A 17152-nucleotide genomic window follows, 5' to 3' on the forward strand; every position below is an offset into this window, starting at 1 on the left:
GCCAAGAAAGCTTTTCACGGCATGCATTAGGCCAAGTCAGCGGACCCCATCCCGAGAAAGAGAGAAGGGAATAGAGAGCCCATGCACCTCCACACCCAGACGCAGGCCCTCAAGATTGCCCCGACCCAGACCCATCACTCAACTACACAGAGAAGCTGAGCGAGCCCCGGCCACTCACCCCGAAGCCACTGTGTGCTGTGAAACCATCTCCAACTAGATCCGCGGCTTACAGACCACCCAACAGCCCCCTTCACCAGCCCTGGTACGCTTCGGCGGCCAGGGAAGCCCACGAGGTAACGCAGCAGCCGCGGGTCACAGCCTAGCTTCCAGGAGGCCGCCATCTTCAAGGCTTTCTCATGGGCTGTCCACAGCACAGCCTGATGTCCAGCATCATGGCCCCGCCTCCCGCATCGTTGGCCACGCCCCGAGACGCTAGCGGTTCCTTGGATCTAATTTGTAGCCCTCCTAGCCCCGCCTCCAACCACATTGGCCACGCCTCCCGCGCAGTCTTCTGCGCCGCTGGATATCTCAGCCGGCGGGGCCTTACCAGACCCGGGCTCCAGCCCCGTTCGCCCCGCCCCCGGGCTGCCCTCAGCGCCGCCTGATTGCATTTGCGGCCTAGCTCCCTGATCCCAGGCTAAGCGCCGCGGGTAAAGCTGTGCGGGGACTGGAGGCCGCGCGGGTTCCTCCTCTGCGCCATGTCTGGCTGTGACGTTCGGGAGGGAGACTGCTGTTCTCGGAGAAGCGACGCGCAGGTAGGGGCGGGGCCGCCGGTGCCCGGTATTCCGACGAGGGGAGGCCCAGTCGGGACGCGGCGGCTGGAGCAGAGCGCGGGGTCGCGGGCAGGACGTCTGGCGGGGCGGGGCTTCGGGTCTGGCCGTTAGCTACCCGAGTGCACCGCGGCCTTCGGGTTCGGAAGCGAGGCTGAGGCCCCCGGAGATCTGTGGTCCCGAGCGGGGCGCTCCGATGGCGGGAGCTGGGTGCCAAACATTGGAAAGGAGCAAATAACGGAAGAGAGAAGAGCGTTGAGGTGACCTCTGCGGGTATTTATCAGGAAGGCAGCTAGAAAAGGAATCGCGAAGGACCGAAGTGGAGGTGGGGCGAAGACCGCGCTCCCCGAGCGTCTTTTCTGCACCCTGGCGACCAGTTCGGCGCTTGCGGAGACGTTTGACAAACCGGAGCTGTGCCTCAGCAGCCAGCGTTTTGCTCTGAGCGGTTGGTCCTTGCCTACCTCCGTTTAGATGGATTGTGGGATGATTATGGGAACGATTCTTCCTTAAGCCGAAGTCGAAGGGAAAGCCCCCCTCAGGCTGCATGTATTTTTCGGCAATTTACACAAACCAACAGTTTTATGGAGCGCCTTCTACGCGTTCAAATAGCGGTCTGGAGAACTAGACGAATAAGCAGCTTCAGCACAATGTGATAAACCTCACCTAAGAAGCAGGGAAACCCCCTGAAATTAGCTTCCTTATTCCCCCCGTCTTATTCCTCCTATGTATATCTTTGTTAGGATTGAAAGTCCTAATTAAAAAGTAATAGCTTGCAGGAGATTTTATTGCTAAACATTTGTCAGCCACTGACTTGTGTGAATAAATGACTTGCCCAAATTAGCAAAGACGACTCTAAAAATAGAATGCTGGATAGGCAAGATTGGATGGGAGAGAGATGATCTTGGAGATAGGACTGATAATTGGAGATCGATCCTACGCAGGTGTGTATGGAGAAAGGATCATACCCTCAATCAGTAAATCGTAGTGTAATGTCATCAAAATGAGCATCAAAGAGAGCCTTAATCAAGGGACTTGAGAATAAACAAGGATTCTCAAACTAGATATGACCCATAGACAGCTGGTGTACAGGCATGTTTTGTTTGCTGCACTCAATGTTCATGAAAACTTTAAGCTCATATACATATATGGGCTTAAAGACAAGGATGGTATGACAATATGACATAGTATGACATGCACATATATATGGGCTTAAAGTTTTCATGGGCTTAAAATTTATATATATATATATATTTGACACAAAGTTTTGCTCTTGTCGCCCAGGCTGGAGTGCAATGGTGCGATCATGGCTCACTGCAACCTCTGCCCTCTGGGGTTCAAGGAATTCTCCTGCCTCAGCCTCCCGAATAGCTGGGATTACAGGCGCCTGCCACCAAGCCCAGCTAAATTTTTTTGTATTTTTAGTAGAGATGGGGTTTCACCATTTCGGCGTTTGCGGAGACGTTTGACAAACCGGAGCTGTGCCTCAGCATCCAGCGTTTTACTTTGAGCGATTGCTCCTTGGCTATCTCCATCTTCCTTAAGCCAAAGTCAAAGGGAAAGTCACCCTCACGCTGCATGTATTTTTCGGCCATTTGTTGGCCGAAACAAGACCATGTGTTGGCCAGGCTAGTCTTCAACTCCTTACCTCAGGTGATCCACCTGCCTCGGCCTTCCAAAGTGCTGGGATTACAGGCCTGAGCCACTGCGCCTGGCCTGGGCCCTTATTTCTTCGTGGGATCTGGATTGCACTTACTATTGAACACCACCTTCACCTTTACTAAGGGTATGTGCAGGCCAGATTACCACAGCTTCCACTACTTACACTAGATTTGCATATCCAGTTAAATACATGAGCCTCTCTAGATATTTGTATTTGTCTGGTTTTGTACAAATACATAAAAACACCAATAAGAAAAGTTTAAAAAATTATAAAATTTTGTAGTTTAGGGAGTCGTGGACAATTGGAAGAGACAGTCTCTTTGACCTTAAGGAAGGGGAGTGTTCAACTGTAAGTGATTAATTGAAAGAATATTTAGTGAGTGCCTACTATGTGCCAGGCATTGTGGATTTAAGAGTGCAAGCTGCATCTGGTTCCTTCTCCCATAGAACATGCTGCAGAGTGGGAGATACAAATTAGTGAAGAGACAAGGATGGTACGACAATATGACATAGTATGACATGACAGCAAGACATAGATGGGAAAGTTCAAGGTAGTTTAGGAGCATGCACTTGAATGGGTTAGAGGATATCTCAGGAAAAAGTGAAAGTATCTACTGAGGCCTAAAAAATCAGGAAGACATAACCACATATGATGAAAGTAAGGATGTTCCAAGCAGGGGAAGTAGCATGTACACAATCTCAGGAACAAGGACACGATGTGTTACCATATTAAGTTTGGTGTTCTCGAACATAAAGTAGTGGCCGGGGACTTGAGAAGAGATGAGGCTAAAGAGAAAAGCTAGGACCAGACCTAAAGGGCCTGATAAGCAAATCTTAGATTTTTAAACTAAGGGTTCTGAGATAATCAGCAAGATGACCAAAGAAAGCCTGGGGATTGCTGGCTAGAGTTAAAAAGACTAGAGGCATGGAGACAGACTAGGAAGTTGTAGTAGTAATCCAAGTAAGAGATGCTGGTGGTCTGAGTGAGGGAATAAAATCAGGAAGTCTTGGTTATTGATTAGATGTGTGTAGTGAGAAAAGAAATCAAGAATGAATTTAGGTTTCTAATCTAGTGATGGTCTACCAGAAAGAGAATACAGGAGGAAGAAGCAGTTTATGATGGTTGTATTGTGGACATGTTGAGTTTGAGATACATGCTCAAAACGTGGTACTACACACTGAGTGTATTAATCAGGGATCTCTAGAGGGACAGAATTAATGGTAAAAAATATAAAGGGAAGTTTATTAAGTATTAACTCACATGATCACAAGATCCCACAATAGACCGTTTGCAGGCTGAGGAGCAAGGAGAGCCAGTCCAAGTTCCAAAACTGAAGAACTTGGAGTCCAGTGTTGGAGGCGCAAGCATCCAGTACGGGAGAGACTTGTAGGCTAAGAAGCTAGGCCAGTCTCTCTTTTCACATTTTTCTGCCTGCTTGTATTCTAGCTATGCTGGCAGCTGATTAGATTGTGCCCATCCAGAGTAAGGGTGGGTCTGCCTGTCCCAGCCCACAGACTAAAATATTAATCTTTGGCAGCACCTTCACAGACATACCTGGGATCAATACTTTGTATCCTTCAATCCAATTAAGTTGACACTTAATATTAACCATCACACTGGGTATTGCTTTCAAGCTAGGAGAGAGAGCTGGATTGGAGATAAAGATTTGGAAGACTTGCTCACCAAAACTTTCCCTCTCAAGACCTTTGTATTATTTATTTATTATTCTGTCTTTGATAGACACACTTTTCTGAACCCATATTATTTGCCTCCCTCTGTAGCCCTTTCAGTAATTTTTTATTATTCCTTTGCAGTAACTTTCCCAAGTGATTTGTGTTACATGGACTTGCTTCTTGAATTCTAAAGATTCTTCAAGCATCAAGTGTATTATTTTCAGGTCAGACTCGAAATAACAACAATCTCTAAACTGATTTTACAGTTCTGAAATTAAAACCCTACTGACTGGCCCATGAACTGATTTTCTCTAACGTCAGCAAAAGTCAAGGAGTATTTCCTTAAAAGAGAAAGCATTTACCCAGAAACCATATATTAAAGTCTAGGCTGAAAAATGCAAACATTAGTAAGTTGTTGTTCCTACCCTTCAGAAACTTGGGCAGTTGTAAATGCATATTTATAATTAATATATACCAGTAATGGGCAGTGGGGCATTGGAGGAAAGGATGAAGTTCCTTTAGAGGATGACAAAGTATTTTGCAAGTACAGAGGGAGAGGAAGGTCATTTCAAATAGTGACTCATGGAAGGCTATATGGAGAATATGGCATTGTAGATTGGCCAGATGGAACCAAAAAGAATATAATAGGCCCAGCATTTACCCTATCTTAAGAGGTAACACTATACAACACTGATTGTTTTTTGCTATGTGGGAGTATTATATGCCTGTTGTCTAGTTCTGCTATTTTAAACAAAACTGGAAACTCAGATTTTATATGAAATCTCTTGATTTTAAAGTATAGCCTCTCTTTTCTAAGCATTGTGTAGACCAAATAAATAACTTTCTGTGAGCCTGAAGCAGTCAACAAAATACGGTAACTTCTGATACAGGACTTTTTAATGTAAAGGATATGATCTTAATGCAACCAATGTTTGTTCAGTAAAGTACTGTGGAAGGTATGGCTGTACCAAGAGCTCATTCCCTACCCTTTAGGAAGCTCTGCTTAGTTGCCGAGAAAAACCAGGTAGAGACTACTTCTATTTTTTCAATTTTACCTTAACTATCACAGTGTCCTATATATGTTGACCCTGAATATATATCTGTTCTTTGATATTTCTACAACACAAGGACATCCAACACCTTGCTCTTTGTTTTCCTTGACCTCATCAGTGCTGTTCATCTCTACCTCCCCCTCACTCTAACATCCCATTCCCATGGTCATCTCCTTCTCTGCCCAACCCCTACCCCTTTACCATATACTTTTTTGGGTATATTCAACCATATGAATTAGTACCTACAAATATTCTGGTGTCCTACTGCAGATGGCCTCTGAGTAGCATGTGACAGTCCTCTGGGGAGCTTCCTTTTACATTCCCATAAGTGACTGTTCCATAACCTCACCATCTGACCCCATCCTCCACCCCACACCTGTTTCAAAGGTGACCTCGCCTCCAAAATCACAAAGAAAGTGAAAGCTATTCGGTGCAAATTTCTTAATTTTTTCCTCTTCCCATCTGCAGTATAATGTAAAGGTTAAGGACTAGGATCTAGAATCAGACTGCCTGGGTTCAAATCCTGGCTCTGCCACTTGCTATCTGGGTGGCCTTGGACAAATTACTTAACCTCACGTAGTACAATAGGGTTGTTATAAGGATAAAGTAAAGTAGTCCATATAAAGTCTTTAAAAGAATGCCTGGCACAAAATAAGCATTCAATAAATAAATATTAGCAATTCTTCTTATCAGTGGTATTATTACAATATTTAATATTACATTATTAATATTATTATGTACTTACCTGCATCTTTACCTTTCTTCCCATTCATGTTTTTCTAATGCCAGCTTCTCTATCTCTACAAAGGCTGACCTCTCAGACCTTTGCTCTCCTGTATGTTTAATCTCTCCCTGTCTCCTAATGTTACCCCTTAGCATGTGATAGAAAACTGTCTTAACCAGTTTTCCCTTCTCTTTCCCTGTCTAGCCCTTCTTTATAGCAACACTATTGAAAGAGTCATTAGAACTCCATGCTTCCAAGTTCCATTCACCTCTAAATGAAAGTGAGTGAAGCCCACTGCGATTCGGCTTCCACACCCAGTCTACTGAAGCAGTTGTTACTTAAGATCATGGTTGATCTAATTTACATATGCAGTTGGCCTAGCCAAACCTTTAGCCAGGAAGAACCCTGCCACCCACTTCTTTGGGCCTGCATTGAGCAGCTGAACATTGCTGGAGAATATTGCATAACTTTTTGTCTGGCCTTGCTTCGTGATTTCAACCTCAAATTGGCACTTAATGCTGCCCAACAGCCCTTCTTTGTTTCTCTTGTAGTTCACTGTTCCACTCCCCAAGATGACTATTTTATACCTTTCATTCTGTTGTCAAGCCTCTCACACCCTCCATACTCCTAGCTAATGTCTTTGTTTATACTTCAGACCATAGAAGTAATTAGGTAATGAACTTCCTCACCGTCCTACCACGAAAACCTACCAATCTGCTGGAACATGAACTCAGCTTCTCCTTATTTCATGAAATGGAAGAAGCCCAGTTCCTCCACTAGAGTTCAGAATCTCCAAGCCCTCTCACCTTCTATAGTTATTTCTCTCCCTCTCCCCGTGTCTCTTATTAGGAATCACTTCCTTTCTGGTAAGACTGTTCTCATCAGCTTTCAGGTCCTTCCATGATCTGGCCCCTACAAATTTATCTTCTGCCGCTCTCAGTACTTCCTCACTCTGCTCTAGCCAACTGATCTTCTATCTGTGAAGTACTTGCTCATTTCAGAGACTTCACACTTGCTATTTCCTCTGCCTGGAGTACTTGCCTCTCCCCAATACCAAACTGTGCACGTGCGTACATACTCATTCATCACACACTGGTTTAGTTCATGACTTATAGGTCCCAGATTAAATGCCACCTGCTCAGAGAGGCCTTCCTTGACTGCCTTAAAGTTGATCCCTGCCATTTTTCTTCAAGTCCTTTGTTTGTTTCCCTCTTGGCACTTTTTACAATTTATTTATGTATTCTGTGTATACCTTTTTAAAACTCCCTAGAGTGTGAATTCTTTTAGGTCGGGCCCTGGGAATTCAGGTCTAGTTCATGGCTGAATTCCCAGGGCCTAGAATAGTGTTCAGCACATAGTAATACTTCTGACCCATCTCTCAGTGAATGATATCATCCACTCAGCTACTCAGCTGACCACAAACTTGGGAGTCTTTGAAGTTTTCCTTTCTCCCCTTCAGTTTTCTCACCCCAAGTCCTTTATCTTCCAAATGCATCTCCACCTTCCCTCCCTTCCCATTTCCTTCTTAAACTCTTTCAGCAGCCTCCTTGCTCTTCTTGGCTTTCACTTTCTTGGACGCTGCCTTTCAGCCTCTTTTCTTTACTGCCACTGTGCAAATGTTTCAAAAACAGACTCTTAACACATATCTTACGTTTCAAACTCCTCAGTGGTTTTCAGTCATCTGTAAAATATAGGCCAAAGCCCTGTGCATAGCATCAGGTTCTGGAGGATGGAGGTAAAAGGGAGGCTTAGACTCAGCCTCTTCCAACTACTGAGCATTCTCTCTGACTGAAATGCCCTTTCTCCTCTTCACCTACCCAGTGTGTACTCCCACTATCCTTCATTAATAGAAATAATAGAAATACCAACATAGAACAAACTACTGGTGTTGAAATTTAGAAGTCTGGAGATCACTGATCCAGATTATTAATATAAGGATACTAATGCCCAGAAAATATCACTGACTTGCCCTAGGGCACACAGCTACTGGGGGGTCAAAACTGAAAATAGGCTCCATGTCTTCTGATTTCTCATCAACACTTGTCTGACAAGGAGGAGGAAGAGGGTTTTTAAGTATGATGAAGATAGAAGGGAGAGCTGGGGCATTCAAGTAAAAACCAATATGCACAGAGAGGCAACTGCAACAAATGTACAGAACGAAGTAAAGACCAAGGACAGAAAGTATGACACATCTTTGCTGTGCCTCCATTCAGTCCCTTCCTAAGGCCAGTGTCAGGAAAATAAGTGAAATACTTTGAAAGAAATAAAAAGATTATTTACTGACTGTTTTGGAGTTATTATGCTATTTTACAACTCTCAGTTGAGAAATCCTGACAGTTATTCAGGTCACTATTGTTCATGGAAATGGAAATGCAAGTTGTGTTCAATGGAGATTCATTTTATTGTTAACCTGTGGATATTGCCCAATTTTGCTAAGTCAGGATTCTTCGTTACTTATATATGTATATTTTAAATTCTCTTTTGAATCAGTTGTAACATCTTACTAGTTTCCCAATTTATTGATAAGTTAAGTAATAGCTTTGATGCATGTTTTTTATACTTGTATAAGAATCTCCCAGGAAAACCTATATCTGAGGAATGTATGCCTATATTTGCTTAAGTTGAAAGAAAAGATAGGGGGCGCTGGGGGTGGTGGATTAGAGCCATTGTTGGCTGTGAGTAGGTATCTCAGAGACAAGCCAGGCTGACTTCCTTAAAATAACTAGATTGAAAAAATTGGAAAAGTAAAGTACCAAATCAAAACTTGTTAGACTTTAATGATGTTGGTATGTACAAAATGCTTTCTCATTATGTAAATTATGTAAATATGTTTTCTCCTTACTATAGAACCTCTCCTATAAATAGCTATTATAATCAATCTTTAGATACATATTTCAAAATTATTATTATAATTGAAAACCAGATCTAGCAATAATAGGAAAGTAATATTGACATTCAAGCGAGAGCTAGATACTAACCAAACCTTTCCTTCTTGTCAATTCTTGTTAAAATATATGTTCTGGTAGTTACTTTCTTCTGGAAAGTTTAAATGACTTCATTTTCACCACGTATATCTCTGTTGGTGCCTGCTAAGTGATAATTTTCTTCGAAATTTTAATTTCATGAGTCTCAATGATTGAAAATTTATTAACAGCAGCTGCCTTGTTATTGTTATTACTGTAGCTTGTGGATAATTGCACTGGAAAAGACAAAAGAGAAAAGGGAGACCTGTAATAAAAGACCATTTTCTATAATGTTTGCAATTTGCTGTGTAAATTGGTGGTTTTAAGGGTTGGAAGACTGCAGGAGTCTTCCCATTAGCTGTATTTTAAGATGTAATTAAAATATCACTTACATACCTAAACAAGGAAATAGCAAATTATACACACAAAGGTAATTTGGACTAGATTTCTTAAGGCCAGATATATGAAATACCAACATAATTTTTCCTTAATAATTTCTATAATATTCCCTTTCTGAGGAAATGTCACCCCAGCTGCTGTTAGGGAGTTTAGGGTGAGGACTCTTTCTGGCTATATCCTGCTGAAAAGGGGCATCAAGGCTAGGGCTCCTCCTGGGGTCAATCTAAGGGTCCTCGGAAGAATGGCATGTCCATGTGTGGTTCAGTTTGGGAGCACCATTTGGTTTGATTGCTTCTAGATGAGAGGAAACAATTTGAGTTATAGTATTGAGTATTCAAGGTCCAAATATTACTATAAGACATACAAGCAAGAGGGGCCTTAATAAAGTAGCTAACCAATTCTATAAAGAAGACTGAAATTCATTAAAGAGGAATTGTAGCCTCTTGGGGCTAAAGATTGCATGTTCTCGTAGCCTGTCAATGATTTTTGATTTGATCTTTAAGTACCAGTAGATTTTCCTCTACTTTACTAGAGGTGGCAATCCAGAAGCATCATGTTTCATTTAAAAGTGCACAGGTACCTCCTACTTCAGCTGTAAGGACGTCTAAGGCCCGTCTATTCTGCGCTACAACTGAGGTGAAAGAGAAAATCTATAGATTGCTATTGTGCCTTTATGGCACCTACAGTTGCCTTTCACCCTCATTGCATCATAATAGAAATATTAAGTACTGATCTTTCAGGGAGAGGGATCCCCATAAACCAGACTAGAGCCTGGCTGTAGAATTTCCCATTCATGGTTCTTCTAAGATGGTATGTGCACGCCCTCCCCGGTCTGCCCTTTCAGTTAAATCTCCATATGAGGGCATAGAAATTATAGATCTCTTTGTCCAGCATATTCAAGATAGTGTAGTCTCTAGAAAAGAGCCTGAGTTAGGGATGACCCCAGATGATGCTGCCATCTTGGTAGAATTTAAAAATAAGTCAGGAGCTACTGCTACTGTAGTACAAGTTCCCTCCCAATGCCTTGTGAGGACTAAGTGTATCCAGGAGCCACAAAAAAAAAAAAAAAAAAAAAAAAAAAAAAAAAAAAAAAAAAAAAATTAGTCCTGTTCTTTGAAGGCATGTTTCTAAATTGTGGCTTGTGAGAGACATGGGCAGATTTTTCTCATATCTTAAAAATTTTCCTTCTTTACATATAATAGGGGCATTCTTGGGATGAGGATATCCATATTTAGGATATTTACGATGTCATTTGGGATTTGACATGCTGAGTGAGAAGAGTCCACCTGGCAAATGGAGTTTTGAAAAATTAGAGACATAATATGCCCTGGTCAATATTTCAGATGATCCTGTGGCAAGGGCTTTTAGTCCAGATGTCTCCAGTTTGACCACAGATGTGTAAGCCACTACTATTAGCAAACATCATATAAGCGTCTGGAATCTAATGTGGGGACATGTTCAGAAAGGCCCATGTGTTATTCTTTACAATATAGTCAAGGTGGTCACTTAGAGCATGCCACTTCCATTGGGACTTCCAATAAGAATGAGAGTCTAGATTCTTAAAGCCCTCCACTAGGGCTTCTGATCCTTTTAGATCACCCTTGCTGCACTCTCCTCCCCAAATCTTTGAACTATTAGCAGTTACAGGTGTGATGTTACAATGTCTGAGATCTCCCACATATGGCCCTTCCCCGCTGCTTTTAAAGCAGAGGGAGGCATTTGCTATTACTTGGTTGAATTTTCCCAACCTGAGGATGTGAAGCTTATCTTTGAGGAGGGTGTTCTTTGGCACTGGGAGAAGAGTGTTCTCTGGCACTGGGAACAGAGTGTTCTCTGGCACTGGGAACAGAGTGTTCTCCCGAGAGGAGTTAGTTACCTAGTTGAAAGTGTTCCCATACCATGTCCAATTTATGCCTGATAGGTCTTTAAGGCTTAAAGGTAAAGCCAAAAAAGGGAATCCTAAGACGGTGAGTTCTGGGTCATTGGAAGTTTCCTTACTGTCATTGGACTGAGCAAACCTCTTAGGACAGACCCAAAAATTAGTCTTGTTGTACAAATGGGCCATGGCAGATATTGCAGGAGCTAAAGGGTGTGATGTATTACTAAGTGATTAAAAAGTCCTATCAGACTGAGGGTTAGTAAAACGCATATGTTTAGTTCCTTTTAGTAACTGTTATTCCTGCTATGATGATAATAATTAAGCAAAATGCTACAGTAATTGAGATTCTCTGTCAGATATTCCACCCTGAAGTGCCACAGTATGTAGTCCTACTGCAAATAGTAGAGTGAGTAAAGCAACTCCCACAAGGGTGGCGTAGTAAATAATCTTCATCAAAAAGAAGTTATAATATTTGGTGCCAAATCTCAAAAGGAGAGGTAGAGACGACAAAAAGTATTTAGTGAGGTGGGAGTGAGGCTAAGATGAGTAGTTCTCATTCAGTTACTTGTCTTTTGTCATTTTCAGCTTAAGATCTCCTGGTTTTTTTACACTGATATTTAGGACGTTCCTCTAGGCTATCAGGGGTCGTTGCTCCCTTAGCTCTCCAGGCTTTGACTCAAATATAAATGTATGTAGGAGTCGATTCCTGCCAACGTTTATTGCCAAGGGGCTTGAAAGAAGAACAGTGTAAGGTCCTTCCCAGCTTGGGCTGAGAAAGGGAGAGAGAGAAGGGAGAGCCTTTACGAGTACCCAGTCTCCTGAGTTGATAGAGGTAGTCCAATTTCCTGGGGTTGGGCTTTTGCTGGTTGTGCTGGAAGTGAGCCAGAGAGGTTACATGCTTAACTAGCTCAGAGGTTTCCCAATCTAATAGAAAATCATTGGTAATGAAAGGCCATCCGTACAGCATCTCAAAAGGTCTAAGACCTAATTTTGAAGGGGTATTTCTTATTTATAGCAAGGCCATGGGAAGAAGAGTGACCCAAGGAAGGTGAGTTTCTTGGGATAATTTTCTGAGGAGTCTCTTGATAATATCATTAGTTTGCTTTACCTTCCTTGAGAATTGGGGTCTCCAAGCACAGTGGAGAGGATATTCTATGCCTATTGCTTTTGAGACCCCTTGTGTGACAGCTGCCTTAAACGAGGGCCCGTTGTCACTTTGAAGGTACTTAGGTAGCCCAAAGCTGGGAGTTATTTCATTAAGTAATGTTTTTAGTACCTCAGAGGCTCTTTCTGTACTGCATGGAAATGCTTCTACCCAGTTAATGAAGGTATCTATCCATACCAGCAGATATTGAATGCCCTTTGTCTTTGACATGTGGGTGAAGTCTATTTGCCAGTCTTCCCCTGAATAATTTCCTATTCTTTGGGTTTGAGGAGGAAGGAATCACCTGTTCAGGGGATTATTTTTAAGACAGACTTCACAAGTTTTGCTTGTTAAGCAAGTCTTGCTTAACAACTTGACTGTTTTTAGTAAGCCCTCTTCTGAAAACAATCTCTGGGCACATTGGTAAGTTTTATCCTTTCCCAAGTGAAATGCTTGGTGAAGGATTTTAAGGACTTTCCATTGGCTGGAGGCTGGCAAGTGGAGTTTTGCCTCTGACTATAGCCATCCTGTGGACTGAAATGTGTACCCTCAAGAAGTGGTCCATTCTATTTCTATAGGGGAGTACTGAGGTTTAATTTCTCTTACGGAGCCTTCCCAGATTAGAGGGGTGTGAAGTATGTTGATGTCTTGAGGCTTTCTTGCTACTGATTCAGCTGCCTGATCTGCTAATCTATATCTTTTGGCTACCTAGCTGTTCCCTTTTGATGTCCTTTACAATGTGTCACTGCTATTGCTTGTGGAAGGGAACTGAAGATAATAACCTGTTAATTTCCTGGTGATGTTTTATAGGAGATCCATTGGTAGTAAGAAACTGTGTTTCCTTCCAAATGACAGCATGAGCATGGAGAACCAGGAAAGCATACTTGGAGTCAGTGTAATTGTTAGCTATTCAGGGCCAGATGTGGTGGCTCACACCTGTAATCTCAGGAATTTGGGAGGCCGAGGTAGGCAGATCACGAGGTCAAGAGATAAAGAACACCTGGCCAACATGGTGAAATTCCATCTCTACTAAAAATACAAAAATTAGCCATGCATGGTGGCGGGCGCCTATAGTCTTAGCTATTTGGGAGGCTGAGGCAGGAGAATTGCTTGAACCCAGGAGGCGGAGGTTGCAGTGAGCCGAGATTGCAGCACTGCACTCCAGCCTGATGACAAAGCAAGAATCCATCTCAAAAAAAAAAAAAAAAGTTATCTTTCCTTTGCTTAATTCGATTGCTTTTATAGAGCAATTAGCTCAGCTAATTAAGCACTTGTGCCTGGAGGGAGATGCACTTTCAGTACGTCATTTAGAGTGACTACTGCCTATGCTGCCTTACGGACTCTTGTTCTGCAAAAGAGCTCCCATCTGTGAAGAGGGTCCGGTCTGGGTTCTCTAGGGAAGTTTCCCTGATATCTTCTTGGCTGCATAGTCTATACGACGACTTGTTCATAGTCATGCTCAGGCTCCCCAGTTTCCTCTGGGAAGAAGGTGACTGCATTTAGATGAGAACAAGTCTTTAATTGGGTGTCAGAACCTTCTAACAGCAGGGCCTGATATTTAAGGAGTCAGCTGTCTGTTAGCCAAAGGTTCCTTCCTAGAGTGCAGTAGTCCTGCCACATTATGTTGGGTGTAAACAGTTAAATTATTTCCCAGAGTTAGTTTGGAGGCTTCTGGGACCAGTAGAGCCACTGAGGCAATGGCTAGGAGACATGCTGGCCATCCTTTAGCCACCAAGTCAAGTTCCTTACTTAGGTAACCCACTAGCTATTGAGCTGGTCCTCGGGCCTGTGTTAAAACTCCCAGGGCCATTCCCTTCATTTCTGATACAAACAGATTGAAGGCCTTCCCTACAGGATGGCTGAGGGCTGGTGCCTTGAGCAAGGCCTGTTTTAGCTGGGTGAAGGCCTTTTGAGCTTCAGGTTCCCAGGTTAAAAGATGAGGGCTCCCAGAGTGTCTTTTATGAAGTTATATAACAGACGGGCTATTTCACCATACCCAGGTATCCATAGCTTACAAAATCCTATGGCCCCAAAATCCTCTTAGTTGCTTGAGGGCTTGGGGGTAGGGTAAGGAAGAAATAGGTTTAATCCTTTCTTCCCCTAATGCTCTGGTCTCCTTGGACAGTACTAAACCTAGGTACTTCACTGAGCTTTTGCAGAGCTGGGCCTTGGGTTTTGAAACCTTATGTCCTCTGTTAGCTAAGAAGTCAAGAAGAGCTTCAGTGCCTTCCTGAGAAGCTTCCTCAGTTGGGGCACAGAGCAGAATGTCATCAACATAATGTAAGACCCTAACTTGAGGATAAGAGAACTCAGAGAGGTCTTGTGACAGTGCCTGCCCAAACAAATGAGGACTGTCTCAAAATCCATGTTAACTGGGCAGTTTGGCCAGAGAGATCTTCAAAGGCAAATAGGTATTGAGAGTCAGGATGTAACGGTATGCAGAGAAAAGACATCCTTTAAATCTAGGACTGTAAACCACTTAGTTCCCTCAGGTATTTGAGTTAACGGGGTGTAGGGATTAGATACCACTGGATGGATTGGAATGAGAGCTTCATTAATGAGGCGAAGGTCCTGAACTCGTCTCCATTCCCCATTGGATTTCTCACGCCTAATATTGGGGTGTTGCAGAGGCTAGTAAAGGGTTTGAGGAGGCCCTGTATCTTTAGGTTATTAATAATGACATCTAGCCCTTTCCTAACCTCTGAGTTCAGGGGATACTATCTCTGGTTAGGAAAATAAGTGGGATCCCTAAGATAGATCTGGACTGGCCTAGTGGTTATTGCTCAACCTTTTCTTCCTTGAGTTGCCCACACTTGTGGTTTAATGTTAGCTTCCACCAGTGGGAGACAAAGAGTTTGTCCCGGGGCTATAAGGATGCTGGCCCCAATGCAAGCTAAGATATCTCTACCTAATAAAGGAATGGGACTTCAGCCATGATTAAAAAGGCATGTGTAAATAGTAGGTCCCCACATCTGCAGCTAAGAGGTTGAGAAAAATACCAGATTAGAGTTTTTCCTGAGATGCCCTTTACAGCCATACCACAGGAAGAGGGGAGGCCTGGATTAGAGAGGAGAAGAGAGAGACTGACTCCAGTATCCAGAAGATCTACCTTCCTTCCTTTCTACCTTTGATTTCCAGAATCATCCAAGGTTCCTGTGATGTAATAGTAGTCTGAGTTGCTGGAGCTAGAGGTTTGAGCCCCAGGACCCATCAGTCCTGCTGGACCATCTATGAGACTAATTCTGAACCCAGTGACCTCCGTTTCTGGGGGCAGATCTGTCTCCAGTGGTCTCTGCCACAGGCTGGACAGGGTCAAGGTGGCTTTGTCTTGCCTGGATATTCTTTCTTAAAATGCCCTGACTTGCCACATCAATAATAGCTAGTGGATACACCTCGGGGATCCTGGACTTTGCAAGCTTGTACCACTGCTACCAGAGCCTCTGTTATTTTCTTGTGTTTCCTTTCCTTTTCCTGGGCCTCCTCCTGATCCCTGTTGTAAAAGACTGAAGTGGCTTTCTCAGGAGGTTTTCTAGGATACTATCTGATCCTGTAGCTTGCTTCTATAGTTTCCTTTTAATATTGGGAGCTGCCGATTCTGCTCATTCTCTCAAGGACAAGAAATAAACTTGTCCTTGAGAATAACTGTTGCTTGACTGAATCCAGGGATAAGCAGGTATGTTTTATTAGTGCCTCTCTCAGCCTTTCCATAAAGGCTGAGAGATTCCTGGCTGGTCTTTGGTCTATCATGGACAGTTTAGGATAATTGAGAGGTTTGGCCCTGGTTTTCCATGGGCCCTCTAATATACACCTTAAAAAGTGCTCTCTTTTCATCTCCTGAGTTATTGGGGTTCCAATCAGGGTTGTCTTCCAGAACTACCTTCCTTCCTAGTGGGAATGGAGTTTCTACTTCTTCCTCACCTTCCCTATCTCCTCTTTTTCTCCATGGTCTTCTATAGGAAGCATGTTGCTCATCTCCATATTTTTGTGCTGCCTGGAGAACTGCCTGCTTTTCAACTGCAGTGAGGGTCTGACTTAGCAGCAATATAACGTCCCTCCATGTGAGGTCAAATACCTGAGTTAAATTTTGGAAAATTTCTATATAGCTATCTGGATTGTCAGAAAATCGGCCCGAATCTCCCTTTATTTGTTTCAGGTCCTGTAATGAGAAGGGAATTTGAACCTTTATGGTACCATTCCCATCAAGCATTTCCTGCAGAGGTAAGAGTGAAGTGGGGCGAGTAGGATATACTGGAGCTGGTGGAGCTGGAGAAGCTGATGGTACAATTGGAGGGGGACCAGAAGGGTTGGGACATTCAGTAGCTGTCTCAGATTGCTCCACTGGAACCTGCTTTAGCTCTGGGGAACTATTCCCTGTGGGCTTGCCTGCCATGGCTGCTAAAAGAACTGGGTCGATTGTGAAAACCTTGCAAAGGTCTGGATTGTCTTACAGGGCAAAGAAAGTCTATACATAGGGGACCTCAGTCCATTTGCTCTCTGTCTGCAGAAAAGAGCTAACTGTTGGGTAATGTTAAAATCAAGGCTCCCCACAGCAGGCCAGGTCTGTCTGTCCCCAAGATGTTAAGAAGGCCATGCCCTTGTGCAATAGACTATGAGGCACTTTTTCTTCAAAGGCTCAGGGTTGAAGCAGTCCCTGTGCTTTAAAATCCACTCCAAGGGAGTGCATGCTGAAGATGATCTGTTACCCATCTAGAAAGAAAAGTGAGAGTAAAAGTGTCCTTTTAGTCTCCTTCCTTTCCGTATGTGACCCAGGGTTGAGAAGAAAATAGTGGGGGTGTCCTCCAAATATTTTCCCTCCCTGGTTCCTGGGTCCTACCACTGTGTTAAATGTGCTACCCATGACTGTAGGTGTGACCCTCCAAGCCATAGC

At 43.3% G+C, this 17152-nt stretch overlaps 2 protein-coding genes and 1 long non-coding RNA gene across 6 annotated transcripts in view; 2 read left to right on the forward strand and 1 right to left on the reverse strand.

The window, feature by feature from the left end:
- The window catches only part of PDHX (pyruvate dehydrogenase complex component X), a 79575-nt gene extending 79075 nt beyond the window's left edge, over positions 1 to 500 (reverse strand). For both annotated transcript variants that reach the window (XM_032283589.1, XM_032283588.1), the window contains exon 1: positions 179 to 500. In XM_032283589.1, the coding sequence (XP_032139480.1) occupies positions 179 to 341 (163 nt within the window). In that variant the 5' untranslated portion in view covers positions 342 to 500. The remainder of the gene's footprint in view (positions 1 to 178) is intronic.
- Positions 501 to 571: 71 nt separating this feature from the next.
- Positions 572 to 17152, forward strand: part of APIP (APAF1 interacting protein) — a 31199-nt gene continuing 14618 nt past the window's right edge. Inside the window, exon 1 of one of the 3 annotated variants that reach the window (XM_032283590.1) lies at positions 572 to 755. In XM_032283590.1, coding sequence (XP_032139481.1) covers positions 699 to 755 — 57 coding nt within the window. In that variant the 5' untranslated portion in view covers positions 572 to 698. Of the gene's footprint in view, positions 756 to 16417; positions 16483 to 17152 lie in introns of those variants that run through there. The other 2 variants (XR_004270394.1, XM_032283591.1) reach the window with 2 other exon arrangements.
- Positions 854 to 11435, forward strand: LOC116555133. Its single transcript, XR_004270395.1, has 2 exons — positions 854 to 1286; positions 2319 to 11435. It is a non-coding gene; the product is annotated as an uncharacterized LOC116555133 (long non-coding RNA).

The sequence above is a fragment of the Sapajus apella genome, unplaced genomic scaffold (genome assembly GCF_009761245.1).
Source record: "Sapajus apella isolate SASKATOON/1434 unplaced genomic scaffold, GSC_monkey_1.0 scaffold14, whole genome shotgun sequence".
NCBI lineage: Eukaryota > Metazoa > Chordata > Mammalia > Primates > Cebidae > Sapajus > Sapajus apella.